The 26,920-nt window shown below is 38.3% G+C and overlaps 1 protein-coding gene and 1 pseudogene across 6 annotated transcripts in view; one reads left to right on the top strand and one right to left on the bottom strand.

Annotated features, from left to right (window-relative positions):
- IQGAP1 (IQ motif containing GTPase activating protein 1) overlaps nucleotides 1-20,426 on the top strand; it is a 115,883-nt gene extending 95,457 nt beyond the window's left edge. For all 6 annotated transcript variants that reach the window (XM_063090633.1, XM_063090635.1, XM_063090634.1 and 3 more), the window contains 12 exons: nucleotides 2,751-2,891; nucleotides 2,987-3,071; nucleotides 4,176-4,408; nucleotides 5,004-5,136; nucleotides 6,188-6,290; nucleotides 6,754-6,889; nucleotides 7,253-7,340; nucleotides 9,889-10,101; nucleotides 10,902-11,068; nucleotides 12,928-13,050; nucleotides 15,892-16,000; nucleotides 17,998-20,426. In XM_063090633.1, coding sequence (XP_062946703.1) covers nucleotides 2,751-2,891; nucleotides 2,987-3,071; nucleotides 4,176-4,408; nucleotides 5,004-5,136; nucleotides 6,188-6,290; nucleotides 6,754-6,889; nucleotides 7,253-7,340; nucleotides 9,889-10,101; nucleotides 10,902-11,068; nucleotides 12,928-13,050; nucleotides 15,892-16,000; nucleotides 17,998-18,111 — 1,645 coding nt within the window. In that variant the 3' untranslated portion in view covers nucleotides 18,112-20,426. The remainder of the gene's footprint in view (nucleotides 1-2,750; nucleotides 2,892-2,986; nucleotides 3,072-4,175; nucleotides 4,409-5,003; nucleotides 5,137-6,187; nucleotides 6,291-6,753; nucleotides 6,890-7,252; nucleotides 7,341-9,888; nucleotides 10,102-10,901; nucleotides 11,069-12,927; nucleotides 13,051-15,891; nucleotides 16,001-17,997) is intronic.
- Nucleotides 20,427-25,419: 4,993 nt separating this feature from the next.
- LOC134373732 (large ribosomal subunit protein eL42-like) lies at nucleotides 25,420-25,804 on the bottom strand (annotated as a pseudogene).
- Between the last annotated feature and the right edge of the window lie 1,116 nt (nucleotides 25,805-26,920).

The following is a 26,920-nucleotide window of genomic DNA, read 5'->3' as shown; positions in this document are numbered from 1 at the left end:
AATTGAGATATTAAAGGAGATTACAATGCCAGGGCTATTGTTTAACCACTAAACTAAAGCAAAAAAGTGTGCCAGTCAAATATGAGTGATGCTGGGAAAATAGAGTTGAGAGCCAAAAGTGATTCTGGTTTTATTCAGCTTGGGTGAGGACCCAGAGAGAGGAGGAATGGAGATGTGAACAGTTTGATTTCTGATGGTTTTTTCTTGTTATTGTGGAGTAAGGTTAGATCATGCATGAAGTTCTCTGGAGCTTAGAAGGAGTTCCACACCATTGATATTCAAAGTGTGATTTTCAGAACAATAATGGAAAATCAGATGTGTCACTAAGCCATCTGTGTCACTAAGCACACTGTTCAGTTGACATTTTTTTTCATAGCAAGATTTTCTCAATGAAGAAAGTAGAATATTGATTTACATTCTGGCTTAGTCTCCTTACCTTGTCTTTGACTGGTTTGTAGACTGGGGCTAGTCCACGCTTTAAATTGCTCTGCTCTATGTTATTCTACTTTCCATGAACTTGGATGCCAGGCAAAAGGGGAGGTGTACCCTGGATAGATGACACCATTCTGCTGACTCCTAGAAAAGGCTTATTTCCTATTGACCATCATTTGGCATCTGATTTGGTTCTCAGTACTCTATCACCAGGAGTCAGATACTTGAGGGGTATGATGAAAAATTCCTCTTCTTCCTCTTCTTTTTTTTTTTTTCTTCCCTTGCCTGCACACCTGAGGCCTAAATCCTGGAATGTGGACAGCTTACTTGTCTGGAAGTTTTTCATATGACCCAGGGCATCCCTAGATGACAGCTCCATGGACAGTGGCTCAAGGCTACTAAGTTATTTCCTTTGATGGTCCATGAGTCAGTTATTTTTAGATGAAAATTTTACTGGACATTCAGGACTTTTTTCTCGTTGGTGCCTATTAGAAACTAGTGTCTTGTTTTGCTTTTTATAAAGTGGAAATTGATTTTAACACTCTTTTTTGATACCAGTGACTGTGAGGTGTGATAGTATGGTGGGAACCCACCCTGCATGGAAGCGTCACAGATTCTTGAGCTTTTCTCTTTTACTTCAGCCATCAAACACATAGCTACCTTGTCACCTCTTGGGATCTTGTCACCTCTTGGGAATGTTCACTTCTAAAATCTTAGAAATTTAATATTCTATTCTCTGACTAGCATTTTCATTCCCTTTGCTCATTACTATTTTTTAAAATGTTATATACACATATACACATAAGATTATTATAAATTTTACTGATATAAAAGATGTATAGCACATAACATAAATAAGAACATACTTTTATTGTAAATTCCATATAGCCAATTGTTTCTCATTGAATGTTGTTGATTTTTGCAGAATTCTTGTATTCATAGTCTACCTATGGTTGTAATTCAGCCACACTATGACAGGTGGTGTTGTATCCATATCTACTTGTATTAGTTTCCTATGGCCACTGTAACAAATCACCACAAACTTGGTAGCCTAAAACAATAGAAATTTGTTTCCTCACAGTTCTGGAGGCCAGAAATCTTAAATCATTATCGCTGGGCTGAAATCAAGGTGTCTGCAGGGCTGTGCTTCCTCTGGGGGCTCAATCCATTCTTTGCTTCTTCCAGCTTTTGGTGGCTGTTGGCTTCCCTCGATTTGTGGTGGTATGGCTCCAATCTCTGCCTCCATGATCATATTGCCTCCTCCTCTTCTGTATCTACCAAATCTCCTACCTCTCTCTTAGGCCACTTTTGATTGGGTTTAGGGCCCACCTGGATAATCCAAGAAAGTACCAGAACTTGACCCCTGCATTTCATTTTTTCTTGCAGCTCCCTCTATCCTTATTTTCTTCCAATTAAGCCTAGGCCCCATGTTCTAGCACATCTACTATTCTCTTGCCAGTTTCTTCTATCTCAGTACACTCTCCTTGAATAATCTTGTCAGTGCCTCTTGGTTCAATTCCTGTATGTAACTGTCTCCTCCCTCATCAATATCCAAAGAGTTACCAACTCCCATCGATTGCGTCTCCTTAATATATATCCGATCTGTCTCCTTTTCTTGGTGCCTAGTGCTGCATCCTTGATCATTCAATCATCATTTCTTGATCAGGCTGTTACACTAGTCTCCTATCTCTTTAAGCTGTGACTGTCCATCTTTAATTTATTCCTCATGGTGGGCCAGAGCATTCTTCCTCAAAATACAGATCTCCTATCTTTTAATGGCTCCCCCTGGCTTCTAGGAAAGTCCAGACATGTTAGCATTATATAGAGCCTTCCATGGTCTGGTCCCTATTGACTTTTCCACTCTCATTTCTCTTCCTTTTCTTTGAATTCAACCTTCCTTCCTGGAAGATCCTCCCTTTTTTCTGAGTTCAGGTGTCCCTTTTGGAAGCCTTCCTTGCCTTCTCTAGACTGAGTAGAAGTCCCTTTCCTGAGGCATGCAGCACTTCTGGTAAACTTATTTATAGCACAATATGTTTATAAATACCTGTGTGTTTTCCCCACCAGACTCAAGAGAAGATATCATGTCTTTTATATTTATTCCCAAGTGCCTAACATAGTGCCTGGAGCATAATTCTAGGTACCTAATTCACAGTTGAAAACCTGAGTTCAAATTCTAGCCCTACCATTTACCAGTTCTGTGAGCATGAGCTTAAGTTACCTGTCTCTCTGGGTCTTTGTTTATGAAATACATGGTTACCGCCTCAAGCTATTCCTGGCTGTTGGTCTAACGTAGTTGGGCATAATTTCTGCTTTCCCAGCAAATTGCCCTATGATGTGACCCCCGAGCAGGCTCTGGCTCATGAAGAAGTCAAGACACGGCTAGACAACTCCATTAGGAACATGCGGGCTGTGACAGACAAGTTCCTCTCAGCCATTATCAGCTCTGTGGACAAAATCCCGTGAGTGCCATCTGTTGTCATTATCCCAGATAGAGCCTGGCATTAGTGCCCTTCTGCTCCTTGGCCCTTTTCACTAAGTTTTGTCCATCCCACAGTTATGGGATGCGCTTCATTGCCAAAGTGCTGCAGGACTCATTGCACGAGAAGTTCCCTGATGCCGGTGAGGATGAGCTGCTGAAGGTAAGAATCAAATCCAGCAGATTCCTGCCCTTCCAATAGCCCTTTGAGGAAGAAACTATAAAACTAGGTCTGACTATAGAACATTAGTAAGTGCCTAAGAGTAGATTCTGGCAGTAGCTCACCATTGATTGTGAGCTTTTGAAAGCAATCGTAAATAGTAGATGATACTCGCTTAGCATGAAACAGTTGATATATAGTTTGAATGGTGCACAAACATCGAACATGTAGAGGAAGATAGATTTTTCCTGTCTTGTGTTAAATTTCTTTTTTTATCTTTTTCTAAAGAACTGCTCCCTCTGCTGGTGGCCAGATGAATAGTAGCAAGCCCAACTGTTTCTGCTAAGGCTGTTGCTGATAACTCTTACTCAGCTATGCTCCTTTTCTTTTTTTCTTCTTCTTTTTTTTTAATCTGAATGCTTTTTTCTTCTCTCTCCTAGTTCTGTGCTTTTCTACAGTGAGGCTTCGATTCTAGACTTTCTGTTCAGGTGAATTAATTTTATTTTTTCTGAATGAAACTTTAGGGGAAATGCTGTGACTGTCCCTGAATTCTTCTGTGAAAGAGATATGCTGAGTGAACTTAATTTCAGAGGCATCAACTTGGCCTTTGAAATCTGCTGCATGAGAATGATGGGGATTGGACAGATTACACTATGCTAATTAGGTCATGTTTAAGGACTTATTTTCGCTTTGTTAGTTAGCTGCTTGAAATCAGAGCCTACCTACATGAAAGTAGAAAGTGCACACGTTGAAAGGGAAGCCTTATTTACTACTGTGACATATGAACAAAACATGCCCTAAAATGCTTGATAACAGACTTTTAAGTCTATCATTTTTACCTTCTGAATCTGCACTTTCATTAATTACTAGTAGTGGTTTTCAGTTCTATTCTCATTTTTTCCCTTCATCCAACAAAGGAGTGTTTGGTTGTTTTAGTTCCAGGCCTTGAGAGAAAGTATGTGTGCATGCATGCATGTGTATGTGTGTATTTTATTTATTTTCTCCTCACAGGACTGCATTTTCTGGTTTTCTTTGCTAGCAAAGGAATTTTTGGTTTCTTGGTGGTGTGTTTTTTAATACCTATCTTTCTGTTTCATCTGTTTGCAGATTATTGGTAACTTGCTTTACTATCGATACATGAATCCAGCCATTGTTGCTCCTGATGCCTTTGACATCATTGACCTGTCAGCAGGAGGCCAGCTTACCACAGACCAACGCCGAAATCTTGGCTCTATTGCAAAGATGCTCCAGCATGCAGCTTCCAATAAGATGTTTCTGGGAGATAATGCTCACTTAAGCATCATTAATGAATATCTTTCCCAGTCCTACCAGAAATTCAGGTAAGGGGAAAGGTACAGGTACCTGAAAGAATCTGTGGGTGTGTTTTTATCACTGAAGGGAAGGACAAGATTAAATACCACCCATAGCTTTCCCTGAACTGCCATATTGTAGGATATATATTTGATGTGCTCAGCACTCCAGAAGATGATGCATTCATTTTGAAGAGGATTTTCATATGAAATAGTCAGTACTTAATGTAAAAACAATGGTTATGCATTAGACACGTTACTTTGTAATCAGAGAAGAATTGGAGAGTGCTTTTAATATTTGTAAATGAACATTTCGTTTTGAATTCAGTGCCTCAGAGCACTGTCAGAGATAAAGCTGGTTCTCCTAAGTGCGCACGTGTCTGAGAATTGTTTTAAATTGGGGTTCATTGTTTCTTGTGGGTAGAACTAAAACTAGGTGAAGAGAGAAGCTATTAGAACCAATATCCCAAGGCTGTTAAGCACAGCAGACATGAGCAGTATCTCTAGAATTAACTGTCTTGACTGGCTTCATTTTGCACTTACTGCCTGAGAGGTTTGTCCTCTTGCCAATTTCTCATGTATATGTCACTTGCTGTGGGGAGCTACTGCCTCTGCTTATTTTCAGACGGCTTTTCCAAACTGCTTGTGATGTCCCAGAGCTTCAGGATAAATTTAATGTGGATGAGTACTCTGATTTAGTAACCCTCACCAAACCAGTTATCTACATTTCTATTGGCGAAATCATCAACACCCACACTGTAAGTATTTTTCTTTAATTACTTAATTTCATTGCTCTGTTCTTAATTACCTTCCCTAGCTACTGCTTCCCATCTTTGGTAGCCAGATATCTCACCCTCCTGTGATCTTACTGACTCCACAGCTCCTTGTTGTCTTTCATCCTTTGCTTATTATTCTTAATATCTATTGCTAAGTTTTTGCACGTATTCCCCAGACCACCTGCATCAGAATTACCTGGGCTGATAGTTATAATGTTTCCTGGACCCCACCACATGCCTACTGAATCAATTTAGGGGTGTGCTCTAAAATGTACATCGTGAGCACTAATCTAGTGGCTTGATAATGTAGGGTTTTTATGGTTTCTACTTTTTACCCCAGCCCTCCTTATTATTTTTCTAACATGATCTAGAATACCAACTTCTTTCTCTGTGTTGTCTTGGAGTGATTTTTCCCTTGGGTGCTCCCTGTTTCTTCAGATTTTTCAAATAATTAATTTCTTTCCCCTTTGGGGACATGTAGAGCAGGAAATGAGGACATATGCAAAATGTAAATTAAATTTCAGGTACTGTCATTTATGAAGACATCACCTGGGATAATAGCATCTCAAAGGCTTTGTTGAGTTGCCCCTAAGATTATAACATTGATCTGGTATACTTTTCTCTGAATTAGTAGATGTTGTACTCTGGAAACCTTAAGTAAAAGTCTGAATGTGAATTATTTGAACTGGTAGTAGAGTACATTGATGATTTGGATATTGAAGCCTGTGTGTTTAATTTTTCTTTCTTACACAGGGCATATTTGAATCTCTTACAGCCATGAGATTAATAGAGTACCCATATTTTCTCTCCATATATCATAACTTATGTCATTCAATAGAGCCTGGTGTGGTGCCTTATCTGTTGTATTATTTATTTAGGTTAGTTTGCTGAGGATTGGCTTATCAGTTCTTTGAGTGTAGGAGCTTTGTTTTCTCACATCTTTTGTGCAGATTACTCTTAGGCATTGTGGGTGCGGCTGGGGGCCAGAAGGTTGACTGTCTAAATGGAATTGATCATTGGTTGTTTGGTGCAGCTCCTGTTAGATCACCAGGATGCCATTGCTCCAGAGCACAATGATCCGATCCATGAGCTACTGGATGACCTTGGCGAGGTGCCCACCATTGAGTCCCTGATAGGTAAAGTTCTACCTTAACTGTCCAGAAGGTGAGAGTAGAACATGACAGAAGTGTTGTAATTGTCACCTCCTCTGTGTTTGCACTGTTCCAAACTCTAGATATGCATTGGGAAATACAACAGATGTGACCCCATCTATGAGGAGCTGAATTCCAGTGGAAGAGATCATTTTAAATGCAGATACACAAATAATCATATAACTATAAATTATAAGTCCTGTAAAGGGAAGAGTATTTTAAGAGAGAATTGTCAACTATTTATGAAATTATTTTATTATGGATCCTTTGCCTTCTCATTTGGCATAACATTTTCTTTCATTTCTTAGTAAAGGTGTCCTTGCCACACTGTACATGTTGGCTTGTTCAAATATCTTCTTAGACTTGCATTATCTTTTATTTGTATTATTTTCCCCTAACATCTCCTCTCTTTGTTATATTGACTCTTTCTGCCCTCCCAAAACTTCAGGGGAAAGCTCTGGCAACTTAAATGACCCAAATAAGGAGGCATTGGCTAAGACAGAAGTATCTCTCACACTGACCAACAAGTTTGATGTGCCTGGAGATGAGAATGCAGAAATGGATGCACGGACCATCTTACTGAAGTGAGTATTGAAAGTAGAAAGAATGAAGAAACATAATCCAAAGATCCTTTGGCCTTTTGTGAGCAAGCCTGCCGAGTCATACCTGAAATGATCATCCTGGCCTTTCATACCTGTCATAATTCTGGTCACCTCACATACTGCACTTGGCACAGGACTTATCTACCTTATTTTGTTAATATGCTAAAAATGTAAATCTTAGAAATCCTATCTCTGGTACCTACTCTGTTGTAGTTATATAAAGAAGCCTAGGGCCTAAAGTACCTTGTGTTAGCAGCTGCCCCTTGGGAGCTTGTTTGTACTGCTGCTCTTTAGAAGAAGTAGAACACCTGGTAACATTTAAATGCTTCCCCCATCTCATTTCAGCACAAAACGTTTAATTGTGGATGTCATCCGGTTCCAGCCAGGAGAGACCTTGACTGAAATCCTAGAAACACCAGCCACCAGTGAACAGGTAGAACTTAGGGTTTAACACAAGCTTTGTAATGTGGATAAGCTCTCCTGTGATAGGCACATGCCATGGTTGAGGGAAGGGAGACACAGACAAGAGGTGGTAACCTAAGGGCTAGCGTGGGTATAATTGGAGGATGGTGGTGCTTAAATCTCACCTGAGAAAGGTGTTGGTTCCTGAATCCAGAAGGAGATGTTCTTAGGGCATGAAGCTCATGGGCGCTTAAATGTAGAGTGTGTGTATGTGGGGTGTGTGTGTGAATTTAATCTGGGGCAGAATTAGTCCAATGGTAATTTAGTGAATATTATATAGTTGGAATTCTGTTAAGTTGCCTTGGTAGGTAGAAGAAAAGTACAGAATATGGCTCCTAAACTCAGTGCAGTCATGATCTTGTTGGGGAAATATGATGTATGTACCGAAAACAGTGATAAAACCATTAAAACATTAACTATGGTATTGACTATAAAAATGATAGAAGTTTCAGGAAAGAGGCCATTGAGAAGCAATGTATCAGGAAGGCTTTATAAAAGAAGGGGAATTTGAACCAAACTGATAAGGATGGTTGGGATTTGGATGTGCATATAAGAAGAGAGGGCATTCTAGGCAGGAGAGCCCACATGAACAAAGGTACAGAGGAGGGGAAGAGCATGATGTGACCAGACACATCTAGAATGAAGATGTGGGTAGAGGTGAGCAATAAGAAATAAAACATGAAACCAAATTATTTAGAACTCAAAAGCTAAGCAGGAATTTGGCACTGTAGAGATAAGGAATAAAGAGGCTTTGTAAGCTTTATTAATTAATCAAATTAATATTGATTGATTTGGCATTGCTCTCAGAGCAGGTGATACTTGAGTCATCTATGTGTGTTAAGGTCCCATGGTAGGGGTCGGAGGGAGGCATAGCAGTGGGAAAGGTTGGATGAGTAGCTTCATGTTTAAGACCCCAGTTTCTTATTTGTCAAATAAGAAAAATAGGTCATTTGTTTTCAAATTGTAAGCATGGGAATTCGTTTCATTAAATGACAACTTACTTATTATAAGCCCCACTATATAAAGGAGGAAAAATTGGAGTTACTCTGGTAGCTCCAGGAATGGGGCACCTGGAACCCAGCCCTCTAGGACTCTGGTGCCTCTGGGAAACGCTTAAGGCTGCACAGAGGTCTATTTGAAAACCATTGTTTTAAATGAATTCTCGCCTTTTAATTGCTATGAGTGATTACCTGTTAGATGTATGCGAAGGGCAAGAAAAGAGGTATAATCAATAACTGCAACATGTTTAACCTAGAAGAAGTTTGAAATAGGGAGGGAGGACCTAGTCTTTACTGAGAACCTGTTATTTGTTTGGTGCTTGCACCTATGTTCTTTCATTTAATCCTTGTAATAGCCGTCTGAGGTGAGTCTTTTATCTCCATTTTACACATGAGGAAACTAAGACCATTAGAGGTTAAATAACTTCCATCAGCTTGTCATGGCAGAACCAGACTTGGATCCAGTTCTGTCTGACCCCAAAGCTTATGCCCTTTGCATTGTGTGATGCACAAGACTATTTTGCAGAGTAGTCTTGACATTAAAAAAAAGGGAATATTGGGAAAAGGAATTGTCCTAGTTTGGGAGGAATTACAAGTGTGGACTACAAACCATTCCAAATGTAAACATATCAGTATAAACAATTCAAAATATGGCACTGGAGCCTTAGACACAAAGACTTGGGATCTACCAGCATAGAGGCAATCATTGAAGTATTGAGAGTAAACAGTTAGAGAAAAATGGCCATGGGTCACTTGGAAGTACCAAACCCATACTTAGGGCAAGAAGAAAATGCAGAAAAGATGAGCAGGGTGATAAGTAAGAAAAAGCATTGGATTGGGCGGGGGCGGGGGGGGGGAGGTAATGGTGATGAGAGCAGTAGATGTAGAAGCCAGATTGCAAGGAGTTAAAGAAAAGAAAATGCTGAAAGAATGGAACAATAAATACACATCATATGTCTGATGGGGACATAATGGTCAAACACTGGATGGAGACTACAAAAGGTGTCAGAATGAAGGGAAGGTTTTTCCTTGTTAAGATACTGGCATTTGCAGCATGTTTGAAAGCAGTGGGAAGGCTTGAGCATAATTCAGCCTGGACAAGATGGCAAAAGAATTAGCAAGGATTTACTTAGCACTGGTGTAGCATTGATATAGTTAAAACATTCATCAAGCTGTGCTTTGAATAAAATTAAATGACTTCCATGTCCTAAAATGTGATAGAGACAAATCTGAGGGATTTTGTAGCCTATAGAGGCCAGTCTGCTGATTGTACCTAGAGCCCAGGAAAGAAGCCCTAAGAAGCTGTGTGATTTCATAGACGTAATCTCTTCTAGATGGAAAGAGATCTGCCTCTGCTTCATGCAGTTTCTCATCTGTCATTTGGCAGGGGGCAAAATTCGTTCCCCTCCGTTTCCAGGATGGAGTTTGAAAACTATAAATTCAGGTGCAGATGTGCTATTTAAATTCAAGTTTAGGATTCATGTGGTGAACCTACCAAGAACTTCTTTTTCTCATCTGTAGGAAGCAGAACATCAGAGGGCCATGCAGAGACGTGCTATCCGTGATGCCAAAACTCCTGACAAGATGAAAAAGTCAAAATCTGTAAAGGAAGACAGCAACCTCACTCTTCAAGAGAAGAAAGAAAAGATCCAGACAGGCTTAAAGAAGCTAACAGAGCTTGGGACAGTGGACCCAAAAAACAGATACCAGGAACTGATCAATGACATTGCTAAGGTACTGCATTTGGGGGACAGTGATGTCCTAGTCCTTTTTAAAGCTATTTCAGAGGTTCATAAAGAGACAGTGGCTGTTCAGATAACTGCATAGGTTCACTTCATGGGCAGGTTAGTGGCCTCTTCTCTGAGAAACCATTTCTGACTCTACAACCTGAGTGCCTTGCCCAGCCCGAGGTGGCTTATTCCACGGCCTAAATTAATAGGGAGAAGCTCTAATTAGAGCTTCCTGTGTCTAAATTTGTCTTTGGTCTTAAAGAATTCTTCCAGATCTCTTTTATGATTATTATGAAATATAAATTCACATCAAATTGATCGTCAAATCCTTGATTTGTGTGAATCATCACAAGTGAGGGGCTCCAGTGCCAGTTGAGAGTTTAGGGATTCTCTGCTGTTGCACAAAGATAATAATGGCTTGCACACCCAGGAACTTGGTAATTGATGTATTACAATTCCCTTTTTCTTCCTATCCCAGCAACATATTTAAGATGTCTAAACCAGCTTTACAAGTAAATTCTAAAAATGTGTAAGCCTGAAAGTAATACAATTTCCTACTGCTAAAAAATAGAAATGGGGGAAAAAATTGCAATCTGAATTTCTTTATTAATTTGTGAACAGATTGCTACCTATTAAGAATGTGTGGTTTGCTTGATATACAGTATCTTACAGAAAAAAAAAATGTGTGGTCATGTTCAAGACCAGACCAGAGTTTAGCATAGCTGGATTCTAGTGTTAAATGATGATGATTTAGGAAGCACATGATACCTATCGTTTTTCTAATTTTAATCATTATTTTCTCAGGATATTCGAAATCAGCGGAGGTATCGACAGAGGAGAAAGGCTGAACTGGTGAAATTACAACAAACGTATGCTGCTCTTAACTCCAAGGCCACCTTTTATGGGGAGCAGGTGGATTACTATAAAAGCTATATTAAAACCTGCTTGGATAACTTAGCCAGCAAGGGCAAGTGAGTATTTTTTAAAAGATTCAGGTGTGAAGAAAAAAGTAGAGGCAACTGAAGTGATATTGGAAATTTTTTACCTAAAACACCCTGGAGCTATTTATTGCATTGGTTCTTTATTTTGCTTCTAATTGTTTGTGTGATTGCCTACTTTCATTTGTTAGTGTATGATGTAAGTAATGTATGGAGGATTTCGAGGATGTTTATTTCTAAGCTTCCCTTGTTCCTATATATCTTCATGGCCCTAGAAATTAGAGAATCATGGAAGGAGATCATCTAGTGGTCCCAAAACCTTAGATGTGCTTCAAAATCACTTAAGGAATATTATAAAAATTTGGATTCCCTGGCCCCTCTCTATATCTGTTGGAGACAGGATCACAGACCTGACTTTTTCCTGGATGCTGAGGAAAGTCTGATACAGCCTTCCTGCACTGGCCACAAACTGTCGGCATGCTCAGTTTACAGGGAGGGAACTGAAAACCCAATTGGTGAGGGGATAAGTTCTGGTTCTGCTTGTACTTTTCATTTTAAGAATTGTAAAACCTCGGAAAGGTTGAATGAATAGAACATAAACACCCATTACCCTTCACCTAGATTCATCAGTGTTTTTGGTTGTTGTTGTTTTGATTCACCAGTTTTTAATATTTTGCCACATCTGCTTCACCTCTCTCTGGCTCACTCACTCTTACCTGTGTGAGATCTATTTTTCTCTTCCTCCCCAGAAGACTCCCTGGAGTGAAGCAGGGCTGATGCCAAGGGATGAAAAACAGGTCCACCTACCCCGTCTCGCAGAGCTGACTCCTGTGTCCTTTTGACACATCCCTATTGTTCTTTGTATACTTCCTGACTTTCTGATACAAGATGTTTCAGGTTCATCTTTTAGTTTCCCCTCCCTAGGCTTGGAATGAACTCTCTCTCTTCAAAGATCCCTGGTTCTTTTTAATGAAGAATGGCATTTAGAACCCAAGATCTAGATACTAGGTGCACTCATTGCCAGAGTCGTCATCGCTTTTAGACATTCTAAGCAGACAGAACTAGGTCCTTATTTTTTTTTAAATGGCTACATACTGTTCCATTCTGTAGTTGTAACAATTTAATCAATTCTCCATTGATGAAGATTTAAGTCATTTCCAGCTGTTTATTATCATAAATTCTGCAGTAAATAACCTCTTTTACATATGTCATTTTGCAAATGTGGGCATGTTTCTGAAGCTAAATTCCTAAAAGTGGAATTTCTGGGTCTAAAGTTCTGTGCAACTCTAATTGTGATATTTTCAATTATCTTCTGTAGGGATTATTATTCCCACTTATATTCCAACCAGCATTTCTGCCCGTTTCTTGAGACCTTCCCCCCTTGCTTACTTTTCTTATTGCTTCTTACATTGATTGTCCTAATAGCTTCCTGGCATCTCTTTCTTTTTTCTTGCTCTCATTCCTCTGTAATTACTGTATTGGCTTAAACTCTTTTAAAAATTATTTGAAGATATTTTTATTTTTCCCTACATGAGGAACTTAGGGTGACTTCTTAACCCTTGGCATTTAGTACCATTCCCTCAGGCTGGCATATGAAGTTCTCACACTTATTAGGTACTTAGATTCCAAGAAGGACATGGAAGGGTTGAGACAGTGTCAAATTAATGTGAGTGTTCTCAAATATAATTTAAACTAAAGAAAGAAGCAATTTAGTAATGATTTCCCTATTTTGCAGAGATATCATTTAGGCTACTCTTAACATTTGTTTGCTGTTTTAGAATTGGTATATTACGTGTGCTTATCGTGTGTGGGAGTTTTATGACCTCATTTCCTTGAATTACCATCATAATAGATAGTTACTTATAGAAAGTGACATGATATGATTTTCACAGGGTCTCCAAAAAGCCTAGGGAAATGAAAGGAAAGAAAAGCAAAAAGATTTCTCCGAAATATACAGCAGCAAGACTACATGAAAAAGGAGTTCTTCTGGAAATTGAGGACCTGCAAGTGAATCAGTGGGTATTTACTTTTTTACTTTGTTTTATAAGTTGATTTTTTTATTTCTGCACTTATCACGTATTTATCCTCTTTATTTGTCTTTTCTGGATGGTCACTTTTATATTTACATATTTACATATATATCTTTATGTGCAGAATTAGGCCCTCATACTCCTCATACTCTGTCATAAAAGAGAAAGTGTTTCTTTTCGTTGTTTGTGGAACATTTGTCTTAGAGCATGTTCACACCTGTTTGTATGGGTCCCATCTTAATTTCTCCTCTTTAAAGCCGGAAGCCTTTCCTTTGATTTCTTTAAAGCAAGAAGCCATACCTTCAATTTTTTCTGTATGTGGACCAAGAATAAATAAGGGTAACAATAAGAGGAGTTTACTTTATTCCACTCATGACTAGGAACTGGGACTTACCCTCATTTTCTTCTGTGGGAAGCGCCAGTTTTCTTTGCACATGAGTCATGGATCTGATGTCATCCTGCAGGTCCTGGGCCCAGTGTCATTAGCAAGCATTTACTGAGCACCTACTCAGTCAGCAGTGTGACCTCAGGCTGCTGAGCTTTCTCTTCTTGTGTCTGTTTTTAAAAAAAGGACTTTGTTTAAAAAGAAACTTATATTTTTATGATTCTAGAATATGTACTCAGTATAAAACTTTCAAAATATGGTAAAAACAAAGAAAAAGAAAAAACACATATTTCCACAAGCTAGATATAACCACTAAAATCATTTTAGTATATTTTCTTCTATGCCCCTGTTTACATAAAGATTGTCTACCTACTTACTCGCTTATCTATCTACTTAATATTTTTTAACGTAAATTAGGATGATACTGTTTACAGTCATGTATCTAACTTTTTTCTCATAACATATTGTGAGCATTTTTCATATTCTTTGAAAGCATCCTTTTTAATGGATACGTAATATTCTACATCTTAACCATTTACCTGTTGCAGAACACTTAAATTGATTTTACTGTTTACATTATTACACATATGATAACACATTTGTCTTAGTTTGTTTTGTATTGCTATAACAGAATACCACAGTCTGGGTAATTTATAAAGAAAAGGAGTTTATGTCTCACAGTCTGGAGGCTGTGAAGTCCAATATCAGGGTGTTAGCATCTGGTGTGGGCTTTCTTGCATAGTCATCCCATGACAAAAGGGCAAGAGAGCTTTTATGATAAGCCCACTCCCTTGATAATGACATTAATTCAGACCTAATTAGCTCTTATTAGGCCCCATTTCCCAACACTGTTGCATTGTGGAGTCAGTTTCCAACACGTGAACTTTGGGGGACACATTCAAACCACAGCAACCTTTATGTATAAGTCTTTGATTCTACTTTACATTGTTTTTGATAATATGTGCCTAGAAATGGAATTTCTGGTCAAAAGTATTTAAAAATTTTTTTTTACTGTAAAGACACAAAATTTACCATCTTAACCATTTTTAAGGGTACAGTTTGATAGTGTTCAGTATATTCACATTATCGTGCAACAGATCTCCAGAAGTTTTTCATCTTGCAAAACTGAAACTCTGTACCTATTAAACAACAACTCCCCATTTCCCCTCAGTCTCTGGCAAGCACCATTCTACTTTGTTTCTATAAGTTTAACTACCTTAGTTACCTCAGATAAGTGAAATCATACACTATTTGTCTTTTTGTGACTGGCTTATTTTACTTAGCATAACTTCCTCAAGGTTCATTCATCTTATAGCGTGTGACAGGATTTCCCTTCCTTTTTAATGCTGAATAATATTCCATTGCATGTATATACCATGCTTTGTTTATCCATTTTCTCTGGATGAACATTTGGGTTGAGTCCACCTCTTGGCTATTGTGAAATAATGCTGTGCATGTGAGTATGCTAATATATCTGAGATCTTGCTTTCAGCTTTGGGGATATATACTCAGAAGTGGGATTTCTGGATCATATAGTAGTTCTATTTTTAATTTTTTGATGAACAGCTGTTTTCCACAATGGCTGAAAAAAGTTTAAACCCTTATATGTATTACCAAAATATTTTCCAGTAGTGTCTGAAAGTTCTTATCTCAGTATTTCCTTGCCATCGTTGAATAATAAAATAATTTTTGATGTTTTTGAATATGATAGTTAAAAAACATTATCTCCTTTTTAAAATTTGCATTTTCTACCTTTCTGGTTTAATTCTTTTGGTATATTTTTTTATTTTTTTATTTTTTGGCTGCTGGCCAGAACAGGGGTACCTGGGGAATAGCATGATCCCACGTTCTTCTGGTGCCATAAAATTTTCTGTCATGTAACATGTTGATAATGAGTGATATCTTAAATATTTTAAATAATAGCTATTTCTCTTTGGTTGTTCTCAGTGCATCAATATGTATAATCTCTACTCCTTCCAGAAAACCTCCTCCCTTGGTTCTTTTGTCTACTTACTCCCTTCCCCCAATCCTCAAATGTGCATGCATTCAAACACAAACACCCTCTCCTCCATCTCTTCCTAGCCCAAATTCTTTTTCTCCTTTTATCATTAGGTTTCAGCAGTAGCGTTGTGAAAGGCCAAGAGAATTCCTCTGACGTCACCCTTTCATAGGCTACTTGGTTGCACTCCTCAGTGGTTCCTCTTTCAGTAGAATGCAAGTGCTACAGGGAGAGGTTGCCATTCTGCTCTCCAAGTCCCAAAGCAGATGGTACTTTGGAGTGGCAATCCCACGCTGCTTCACTTGCAGAAGTACTTTGCATCTGTATTTTCTACCCCTTTTCACCCTTGAAGTTTTGATTCATCTCCTTTCCTCATTTCACAGACTATTTTTATACGAGAACATAAAAACCACACCCTTATAATAATGTGATGTTTCAACAGGTTTAAAAATGTTATCTTTGAAATCAGTCCAACAGAAGAAGTTGGAGACTTTGAAGTGAAAGCCAAATTCATGGGAGTGCAAATGGAGACTTTTATGTTACATTATCAGGTGGGTATGCACCAGGTAGAACCAAAAGCTTTCTATATGAGGCAGTTGTGTTCTTGTCAAGGTAGGAGAAATAGATAAGGAGACCCATTTAGGGAAAGCTGTCCATGTTCAGCAGAGAATTAGGCTCCACGCAGGGGTGTGGAGAAGCTGAGGGTTTCAGTATCTCTTATTTGGTCTGTGCATTCTGTAGAGCTTTAGCAGATGTGTAAATCTTCAGAAGAATTTATCTGAACATTCCACATAGTGTTGCCACTAAAATGAGCTGATACCTTGGACTTGAGCAAAATACTGAAGGACCTGTGTTGATAGTACAAAATTGTAAATCTACTCAGTAGCTTGAAAAAGAACTCTTCAGGGATTCATTTTGTAACGCAGTTGTCCCTAATTTTAATTTTGACATATCTCTAATTTTTACACATTAAAAAATACCAGGGCATCGAGAGGCTTCTTAAGTAATATCCAGATTCCTTTTGCTTTGTGTATGTAGCACTTTCTAGTCTCTGCCTGTCTCATTCCTTGCACTGCTTCACACTGTCAGACAGGGTGGGTGCCTTTCTGTGAATGTGCATTTGAGCTTTTGTACATGCTGCCCCTCCCCCTTAATCAGGTGCTCTCCTTCCTCTCTCTACCCACTTTATTCCTCCATCAAATGATGAGAACTTGCATGTGTGTTACCATACCCTAAAGCCTCCCCCAGCCAAGCCTCCCCCAGCCAAGCCACAATATGTGGTCTCCCCTTTATTTCAGTAGCTTTTAGAGACAGTCTTTGTTTATACCAATATTGACTTATTTTCCTCTCACCCCCCAAAACTGTGAACTCCTTATGGACATGTAGTATGTCTTAGTCATCTTTGTTTTCTTCTCAATAACTAGTAGACTCTCAAACATGTTAGCTGAACAAATGTAATATGATTTTGTGATGCACGTAGGTAACTAAAAGTACTTCCACAGAAAACGATCCTCTAATTTCCTCAGTTTCATCAAATTCTTATAGGCCAATCTGTCCTGGTTAATTTATTCATTCATGCACAAATTCATCAGATGTGGAGTGACTGCCAGGTGCAAGGTATTATGTTATGCCTAGGTGACAAAGCACGGTCCCACCCTTCATGGAACTGCTAGGATTTTTCCAAAAGATGAATTGTTTGAATTTCTGGGGTCCCCTCAAGCCCTTGGCCCTTGCTGTCTCATTGCCACTTTTCTAAAGCTTAGGGATGAGACCACTGAGATCTCTTGAACTTGTTCTGGATGAGTGGAGGGTAGTGGAAGAAGCAAGAGCTTTGCAGTCAGATCTAGATCCACACATATCACTCTGTTCTGTCGTGCAAGTCATTCAACATCTCTTTGCCTCAGCAACTCATCTTTAATGTTGAGATAATCACACCTCATAGGACTTTTGTGAGGACTTAAAAAGATACCATATAGTGTGCTGAGCTCACTATGGTAGGCACGTAATAAACATTTAGTCCTCTTTCTACCTAGTCTTCAGAATAGAAGAGTTTTCTCATGTGAAATAGAAATTAAAAATCTAGTAGATATTGAGACAACATTACTAGGCTTATCTCATTTTCAGTGATTAGTGTATTTCATTATGGATTGAAATGCCTTCACCTTTTCCAGATTTATTAAAACTGCTGGTGACCCACAACTTAGATGAAATGAGAAAATCTCGTTGGACCTTCTGAAATAAAAAGCCTAGATGTATATGACAACTGGATATGCTTCTTTTTCTTCCCATGTTTGGTGTATTTTGATATAAATAACATGACTCCCTAAGTCCAAGTTAACCAGAAGATTCTGTTGACCAATGTGCCCTGTTGCTGCAGCTCTTAGCGTGGTTGTGCCGTATACAGTTCCATAGCTGGGAACTCTTTTCTCGCCCCACTTCACATCTGGCACACAAGGCATGCCTCATTCCTTCTGGATCCCTTCCTACATTGTGTCCTTTCTTTTCTTGCTCCACAGACTTAATTAACTGTCAAAATTTTTTTGAACAGGACCTGCTGCAGCTACAATATGAAGGAGTCGCTGTCATGAAATTATTTGATAGAGCTAAAGTAAATGTCAACCTCCTGATCTTCCTTCTCAACAAAAAATTCTACGGGAAGTAATTGGCCATTTTCTGCCAGCCCAGAAGGATGAAGGAAAGCAGCACTTCACGGCTGCCTTTCTCAGGTCCTTCTTTCTTGATTGAAAGCAAAGACCCAGCCCACAACAGTGCCTCGATCTGATACACTTCCAATGCCAAATTTTTAACTCCTCTCGCCAATGGGACATTTGTTGCCCTTTTTTCATAGTGAATTGTATTTCAGTCTTACTCTGACACTTCTGGTTCCTTCATTTTCTTCTGTCACTTAGGAAAGAGGAAACTCCACTAAAATCTCTCTGTTGTTACAGTCTTAGAAGTTGCATTACTATGTTATAGCTTTAGTGTTTGTTTTAATTAGCAATAAGGATGGTGGGATTCAAATTTTTGTTAAAATAAGTAGAAGCTATTATCAGTAACATACATACATATATGATACACAATTAAAATGTCATGCTATTGACAGTTATTAGGTTGTCATTTAAAAGTGAAGTTCCTTTATATTTCTGTCCCATCAGTAAAATTGAAGGATATAGGGGATGGGCGTGGGGGCGGTCATTGGTTCTCTTCCATTCCGTTGTCCTTTATGGACAGGAGCTAATAGAAGTCATTGTTGTGTTCAAAGAAAGCATTTCTAGAAAAAAGATATTGTTTTTAAATTTCATCATCAAATTTGGGTAACTCTGTTAGTGTAACTCCCTTACAAGTGGATGAGAGAGTTCCATTGATAAAATTCAGCTATTTAGGTAAATTCAGAATGGGCTGAGGCACCTGCCTGTTTGTATTGGTGCGTAGAGATTGACTCGATTCAAAGAGACAGTCCACTTCATCCCTACAGCAAAGGAATGGGTTAGCGCTGCTGTAGAATGTAATTATTTTCAAAACTGTTTTATATCTTAAGAGTGCCTTATTAAAGCATAGATGTTTTTCTTAAAATGTGGATGATAGGAATTTTAAAGATTTATATAATGCTTCAAAAGCCTTTAGGATACTATAAGACAAGGGTGTTTTTTCTTTTAATTGGTTTATCTGTATATCTGAACTCTTAAAACTTTCTTATAGCTAAAACACTAGGATTTATCTGCAGGGTTGTGGAGAGATAATCCTGCCTTAAATAGTTTAAAACAAAAACAAAACCAGCCAACCCATGTTATACTTGAGATTAAGATAATTTTTTTCAGGGCAGCCCCATGGCTCACTCGGGAGAGTGCGGCACTGGTAGCGCCAAGGCCGCGGGTTCGGATCCTACGTAGGGATGGCCCGTGCGCTCACTGGCTGAGCGTGGTGCTGACAACACCTTGCCAGAGGTTGCAATCCCCTTACTGGTCAAAAAAAAAAAAAAAGATAATTTTTTTCTCATTTCTTTTTCTTTTCTCTTTCTGCCCACATTGTCCCTTTATTTTATGAACCCCAGTTTTCTGGGCTTAGTCAAAATCAATTCAATTCTAAATATTGAATTTAGGAAGCTTTTGTTCTTAGATAAAAAGTTATATACTTTTTTAAAAAACCTGGAAAATATATTGAAGTTATGCTACTGAGCCTTTGTTTTCTCTGAAGTTTTGGTTCAGTATTCTTTTATCATAAAACATAAAACTTAACATAGTAAACTAACATTTAAAAATAAGCTGATATATATATTTAAAGCCAATAAACTTTTAATTAATAACAAATTATGTGTTGTGTCCCTCTTACAAATGTAAGTATTGGAGAAGTGTTTTTCATGATAGACTGTTTATCCCGTCAGGTCCACAGGTGCAGCCTACAGGGAGGCGCGGAGTGCCATGGAAGGATTCACCACTTCCTTGACTTTGTTTTTTGTATTTTGAAAGGCAATTTTTTTAGTAAATATTTTCCTCAGATTAAAAGAAAGATGCTATTATAGCTAGCATCACCCCACATAGTGGAACCAACCAAAGTGTGTCAACCTTTTTTCCTTAAAAGAGGATATGCATTCCAAATGCTTGTCCCGAAGGCCACATCCAAGACAGATAATAATGAGTGAAGTTTACAACTCCTTTAATAAAATACGTGTTTCAATTATTTGTAAGGATTCCAGTTCCCTTAATACAACCTCTAATGCAAAATAGTGCAAAATGCCCTTTAAGAATTTTGATAACTATAGAATTGTGGTTTTAATAGCATGGAGAATGCCCCAACAAACTCTTGAGTCATGGCATTGAAACTTTGTAGTTCTTATTACTTTTATTTTTTAGCTATAACATTCTATCTCATCTCTCTTCTTCTTTGACCTTCTTTTCATCCAGCTCATGACATTTACCATGAATTTACTTCCTCCCAAGAATTTGGACTGCCCATCAGATTGTTGCTACACACAATTGCCTTTGTATCTCTATATGAAATAAAAGGTCATTTGTTCATGTTTGTGCTTAGTTTGTCAGTTTTATTGTTAGCAGTTCCTGACTAGAGTAAGATTTAATAATTAAAAACCACAACAGTCTTTTAAAGGAGCAAATACAATTCTGCTATCAAATCACTGAATATCTCAGTGATTTTTAATGTGTGGGCTTAACCTTTTAAAATTGAACATGCTTAAAGTAGCCTCAACATAAAAAGGGGTGTGTGTGTGTGAGAGAGAGAGAGAGAGACATAGCATCACCTAATTCTGATTGGCTAATGCCTGAAAGTTGAAAATTGCAGCAGCATTTAACATTTTGTTTGTTTTTGGTGGCTGGCCAGTACGGCTACCCAGACTTTGACCCAGCCCCAATTTAACATTATTTCATGAACAGCAGCATACTAGGTGTTGAGCACACAGTTATACTGTGCCTGCCCCTCAGGGGACTCTATTCTGTGAGGCATGCAAATCACCAAAAAAGAATAGGGGAAGTTGCATATGGAAAAAGTAAACAGCAGCAGAAGAAAAAATGGCTTCCTTGTCAGAGGGCATCCTTACATACAAACACGTATAGAATCATCCTGTTGTGTTTGTAAACTGGCCAGACTATATTGGAAATTAGTGATTGTGAAAAAAAGTGTGTGTGTGTGGAGGGGGAACGGAATAGTTCTCAAGTAGATGTAAGTGAAAAATTGGAGGTGGTCTGTGTGTGTGGCTGGAGATGACCCCATGCACTCATGAGGTTGAGTGACATGGTAAGCACATGGCTTTCCTGGCAGAGGGACCTTGTGGAAGTTACCCCTCTGAGCCTGTTTTCTCATTCTGAAGCGGAGGTGATGCTATTGGTAGGTTTGCTAAAGAAACCTGAAGTGTATTTTAACAACTTATGCTCTACAATTGTCCTGCATAGAAATCAAGGGAGTTGGGAAGATGCTTATCAAGGTGCTTAATATTAAATACAGAAAACAAGACTAAAGGGAAATCAGAGTAGGAAGCACCACCTGGAGTAATGTGAGCAAAGTGAATGGCATAGAGTCTCAGCTGCTGCAGTTGGTGGGAGCCGGGAGCCAGCACAGCCATGGAACCCTGAAGAGACGGGGAAAACTTATACACCCTTCCACACATTTTAAGGTTAACAACTATACTTGCCAACATATTGTGAATTTCAAGATAAAAAATTACCTCATAAAAGTATCAAATGGAACCCACCGTCTATTTTAAAAGGTACACGAACAAAACTGTCAGTTGAGAATTTTACTTATTTTTTTCTCTTTAAACTCATGTTTCTATTCCACTTCCCTCACAGAATTTCATCCCCATGTAATACTTTAAAGTATGTCTCATTTTTGGTCATCCTGTCAATTTGTAACAAAAATTAAAATTTGTTTTCTGTGACCATAAGGCTATTAACTCAATCCAGAAGAACATTTTGCATCAGTTACAATTATTGTTAGTGCCTATTTGATCATAGTAACATGTTGTCCTGATAATTCTAAAAGATACTTGAAATGCATTTCTTGATGAGGTAAAAGAAGGTCTTTTACAATGAGAGTTTAAGAACATGGATATTCTTGCTAGAATGAGATCGGACTCCTGACCAACTCTCTTCCTATTTTTCATTTTTATAAATGTAAGCTCCGAGAAACATTGATGTTTTGTTATTTCTTAGGACTTATTAGTTTTACCCACAAAAATTTCAGTGATTTATAATAAAAAATTATAACATGATTAGGTCCTCCAATTTTGTTGAAAGCAAAAAAAAAGATTACCTGATTTGCAAAAGAATTTATTATCCAGTCACTAGATCATCCACTCTTTCAGGATGTGGAAAGTAGATAAGGGGCTTGACCAACAATTTTTAAATGACTGTTAATTATACTCATAATCCTCTTTGACTTAAAGACAACTTATTTAATCCAATATGCTAAAGATGCTTTGGGAAAGTAGAATTTTAATACTCCTTTAGCTCTACAATTTTCTTTCTTTCTTTCTTTCTTTTTTTTTTTTGGTGGCAGCTGGCCGGTGCAGGGATCTGAACCCATGACCTTGGTGTTATAACACACTCTAACCAGCTGAGCTAACTGACCAGTCAGCACTACAATTTTTTAACTAACTTTTTTTTTATTATGGAAAACTTCTAACATATAAACGAAGGAAATAGTATAATGAATTCCCGTGTGTCCACCCCCCAACCTCAACAATTAACCAACACTGGGTCAAACTTGTTTCACCTCTACCTCCACCTCCCCTTGGGTTATTTTGACAAATCCCAGATATAGTATTTCTATCATAAATCAGTATATATCTCTAACAGTGTTTCTCAATCGGGAGCAATTTTGCTTCCCAGGAGACATTTGGCAATGTTTGGAGTTATTTTTTATTGGCTTGACAAAAGAGCTAGTGGCTTCTAGTTGGTACAGGCCAGGGATGCCACTAAACATAGTGCAACAGGACAGACCCTCACAACAAAGAATTATCCACCCCAAAATGCTAATAGTCCTGGGGTTGGACTCCACTCTTCCAGATTAGGATTTTTTTAAAAATCCCCATACCATTGTCATACTTGAAAAATAATTTTAAAATATCAAACACTCGGTTAGTGTTTAAATTTCTCCATTCATCATGATTGTTTAAACAGTTCATATGTTTGAATTAGGTGCCCAACAAGATCCATACATTATATTTAATTGATAGACCTCTTAAATCCCTTAATTTATAAATTCTCCCTCCTTTTTTGTTGCAATTTATTTGATGTTGATCCTGTAGAATTACATTCTGGGTTCTCATTTTATCCTGTGGATCAGACTCAGTTTTAACCTTTGGTAAGAATATTTCAGAATTCCTGTTACATCACATCAAGAACTTGTATTTTTGTGATATAAAAACTGATCATTGGATTCAGATGTTGCCAGCTTGACCCATTCATTATATAAAGTTTCCCATCAGCTTTTCATCACATATAATGTGGATTCAGCAGCCACTGATCATGACTTTCTAGATTTCTTATTTCATTAGGAGTTATAAATGGTTATATTATAACATTTCTTCATTAACAGTTAGACGACTTCTAAAAAAACACTTCCTCTCATTAACTATTTTGTTACCTTGTGGAACATTTATACAGGAAAAGATGGTGAATACACTCCCTTTATTTACCAGTTTTCAGAATGAGCTGGTTCCCTAGCATCTTCTAAAGGTGACCAAAGAGGTTTGTTTTTTAAAAATCACTATGAATAATTGGATTTTTAATATATTTGATGTCTTTCAATCCACTGCATATATATATATACATATATTTGTATATAGTTTTTTTTTTGTTTGTTTATTTTTTTAATTCTCAAATTGGCCCTCTTGGGCCAGAAGAAATACCTTTATGGTGTGACTGTTGAGTCCTTTTGACATGACCCCAGTAGTCTTTCATATTTCCTTGCTTTCTGGCATAAGATTTTCCAGCCTCATCTTGTTAAATTTCTCACCCCAGACCTGTACTCAGCCATTTCTCCAAGGAGCCTGGTTACTTTTAGTGGGAAATGGTATTTAGAGAGTATAGTCTAGGTGCTAGGGGTGCTCCTCACCATTAGGTTGGTCACAGTTTCTAAGCTTTTTCAATGGATTTTTTTTTTTAATTTAAAAAATTATCCCAAATTTATTTTTATTGAAACATGATTGTACATACCTGGTGGGTACAGCATGAATATCAAAATCTGCATGCAATATGTGATGCTCAAATCAGAGTAATTGCTATATCGTTACACAATGTGATAGTTTTTTGTGACCCTTTACCAATTTCTCACTAACACCCCCTCCCCATTTTCCTTTCTAGTGGCCTCAGTTCTGTTCTCTTATTTTGAAATTTCAGTGAATTATTGTGATCATTGTATCTTTCTTTTTTTGTTTATTTTTTGAGCTCCCACTTATGAGTGAGGACATGCAGTAAAATTTCTCTTTCTGGCTTTTTTAACTTAATACAATTTTCTCTAAGTTCATCCATGTTGCTGTGAATGGCAGAATTTCATTCTTTTTTGTGGCAGAGTAGTATTGCATTGTGTATATATACAATTTTCTTATCCAGTCATCTGTCAATGGACATTTAGATTGGTTCCAACTCTTAGCTGTTATAAATAGAACTGTGATAAACATGGGAGTACAGTATCCCTTCGACGTGGTGATTTCCATTCCTTTGGGTAGACACCTAGCAGTGGGATTGTTGGAAAATTTTTTTAAGATAAAAATATTTCCTGAGTTCATAACAAAACAATTTGTTATACAGAATAATTTTATTTTACTGTATGCCCCAATTAGTAGCATTTGCCAGTTCTGTGGTGTAAATTCCCATCACTGAATTGGCTATTTCTCTCTCCCAAAGGCCAGAGCTCTTGTCAGGCAGCTCCTTCCAAACAATCCCCTCTCCCCAACTCAGTAAGCAATCCCTCCCCAAGTCCCTTTAGGCTTGGAGTTAATGATTCCCACTGTAACTAGCCCCAGGAGGTACTGCATTATCCCTAAACCCTGGCCTGTCTGTTTATTAACTTCTCTACAAATTACTCAGTTTGAGTGTGCCACCTGTTTCCTGCTGGGACCCCAACTGATGCACACGTAGACCAATTAAAGTCTCAATTAGTGAGAGATTGAGTGGCCTGAATTGGATAGTGGTTGTTAGGATGGAAAGGGGATGAATTCTAGAGATACTGAGGAAGTAGAATTGATTTATGGATGTTGGAGGAAGAACAGTGGAACACTGGGCCAGTAAGTCCTTCTCAAGAAGTATTCTGTGATCAAGAAAGTTTGGGAAGTTCAGGATATTCCAACATTCTAGTTAGAGGTCACAACACCTACGAAAAAGCTCTGAGAAGTCTGCTTAATTTCTTGTAACCTAGTTTTCTCCAAGTGTGTTTGACTGCACAATACCATCCCTCTTCTCCTTTTTTATTTATTTATTTTTTAAGTAAGAATATCGCTGTATTTAAGTTCCTACAGGCAATTTCTCTACAGCTTCAACATTTTCCCCTCAAAATTAAAAGAACAAAAAAATCCCAAAGTTTAGAACTGGATCACTTGGCCCTTTTTTTTCTTATCTCCTCCCAGTTCAAAATCCTTGTATCTCTTAATGGCCAGCATCCTCTTGGACCTGCACTTAAGTTCAAACACATTCGAGCCTTAGCACAATCTTCTTTGTGGTTTTAGCTTTCTTCTGGAAAATTGGCTTTGCCCACCATAGCCACTTTGCTTTCGGTCGTAGCACCTCTTTCCCTGGGCATACAGGGATTCCTTGCCCTTCTTATACTGGGTCAGTTTGTGAGGCTGATTGATGCTTGCCACACTTCTTACAGAAAGTTCTTCAGGTTTTAGGTACATTGACCATCTTTGCAGTAGAGCTGTCTACACAATGAAAACAGGAACCTTAGCGTCCGCACTCCCATCCCTCTTACTCTATCAGAAAGCTCCTGTTAACCATCTATGAAACTCGTGTTCCATGGAACACACTGAGTGGGATGCTGGAGAGAGAGGAAGCTAGAACAGAATCTGACTTTAAGCTTTCAATAAATGGTAAATATTACTTAGGAAACAAAAAAAATAAAAATGTGAATTTGTATATCACGTTTGCCAAAGAATTTTGGACACCATTGTACAATTCTAGTTAGGTAAATTTGTTAAAAACTCTGGTCTTAAATTGTTGATATTTGTTCTGTCTAAATTTTGTCTCTACTTGTCTAGAAAATAATTTTGATATGAATATGTAAGAATGCACACTGGATAAACTTACTGTAATTCCTCATAGCCACTGGCCTTTGTCTCTGGAGAAACACAGTCCCAATTCCCAACTCCTATAGGTAGAAAGGCACAGAGACCTGAATGATGGCAGGGCTGGCTGGTTAGCTCAGTTGGTTAGAGCACAGCCTTATAATGCCAAGGTCAAGGGTTTGGATCCCTCTACTGGCCAGCAAACACCTCCCCTCCCACCACCCACCCCCAAAAGAAAAAACAAGACCTGAATGGTGGAGGCAAAATCTGGAGGTAGGGGTTGAAAAGGCACATGATAGAAAGGATGATGTGGTGAGAATTAAAGGATAACTCCTCCCATTAAAAGCCAACTCAGATGGGCCGAGCCGTGGCGCACTCGGGAGAGTGCAGCGCTGGGAGTGCGGCGACACTCCCGCCGCCGGTTCAGATCCTATATAGGGATGGCCGGTGCACCAGCTAAGAAGCCAACTCAGAAAGAAGAACTAGCTCCCAGAAATAAGGGGAGCCCCCCAAACGCCTTTCTCCACTAAAAGGAACTGGGGCTCCTCAGAGAAATGGAAGATACTGGGACTGAGCAGAAAAAGTACAAGAAGTGAGGACATGTTAAAAGGACACAGAATCCAGCTTGAAGGTCAAATCTGGAATAATTTAAGTACCAGAATAATAATAGTAATGGATTATAACCCACTGGATAAAATAAGAATTCATAAGCCCATTCTGATGTAAACAAATAAAT

Source organism: Cynocephalus volans, chromosome 3 (genome assembly GCF_027409185.1).
Source record: "Cynocephalus volans isolate mCynVol1 chromosome 3, mCynVol1.pri, whole genome shotgun sequence".
NCBI classification, from domain to species: domain Eukaryota; kingdom Metazoa; phylum Chordata; class Mammalia; order Dermoptera; family Cynocephalidae; genus Cynocephalus; species Cynocephalus volans.
This window is presented reverse-complemented; position numbering and strand designations above follow the sequence as displayed.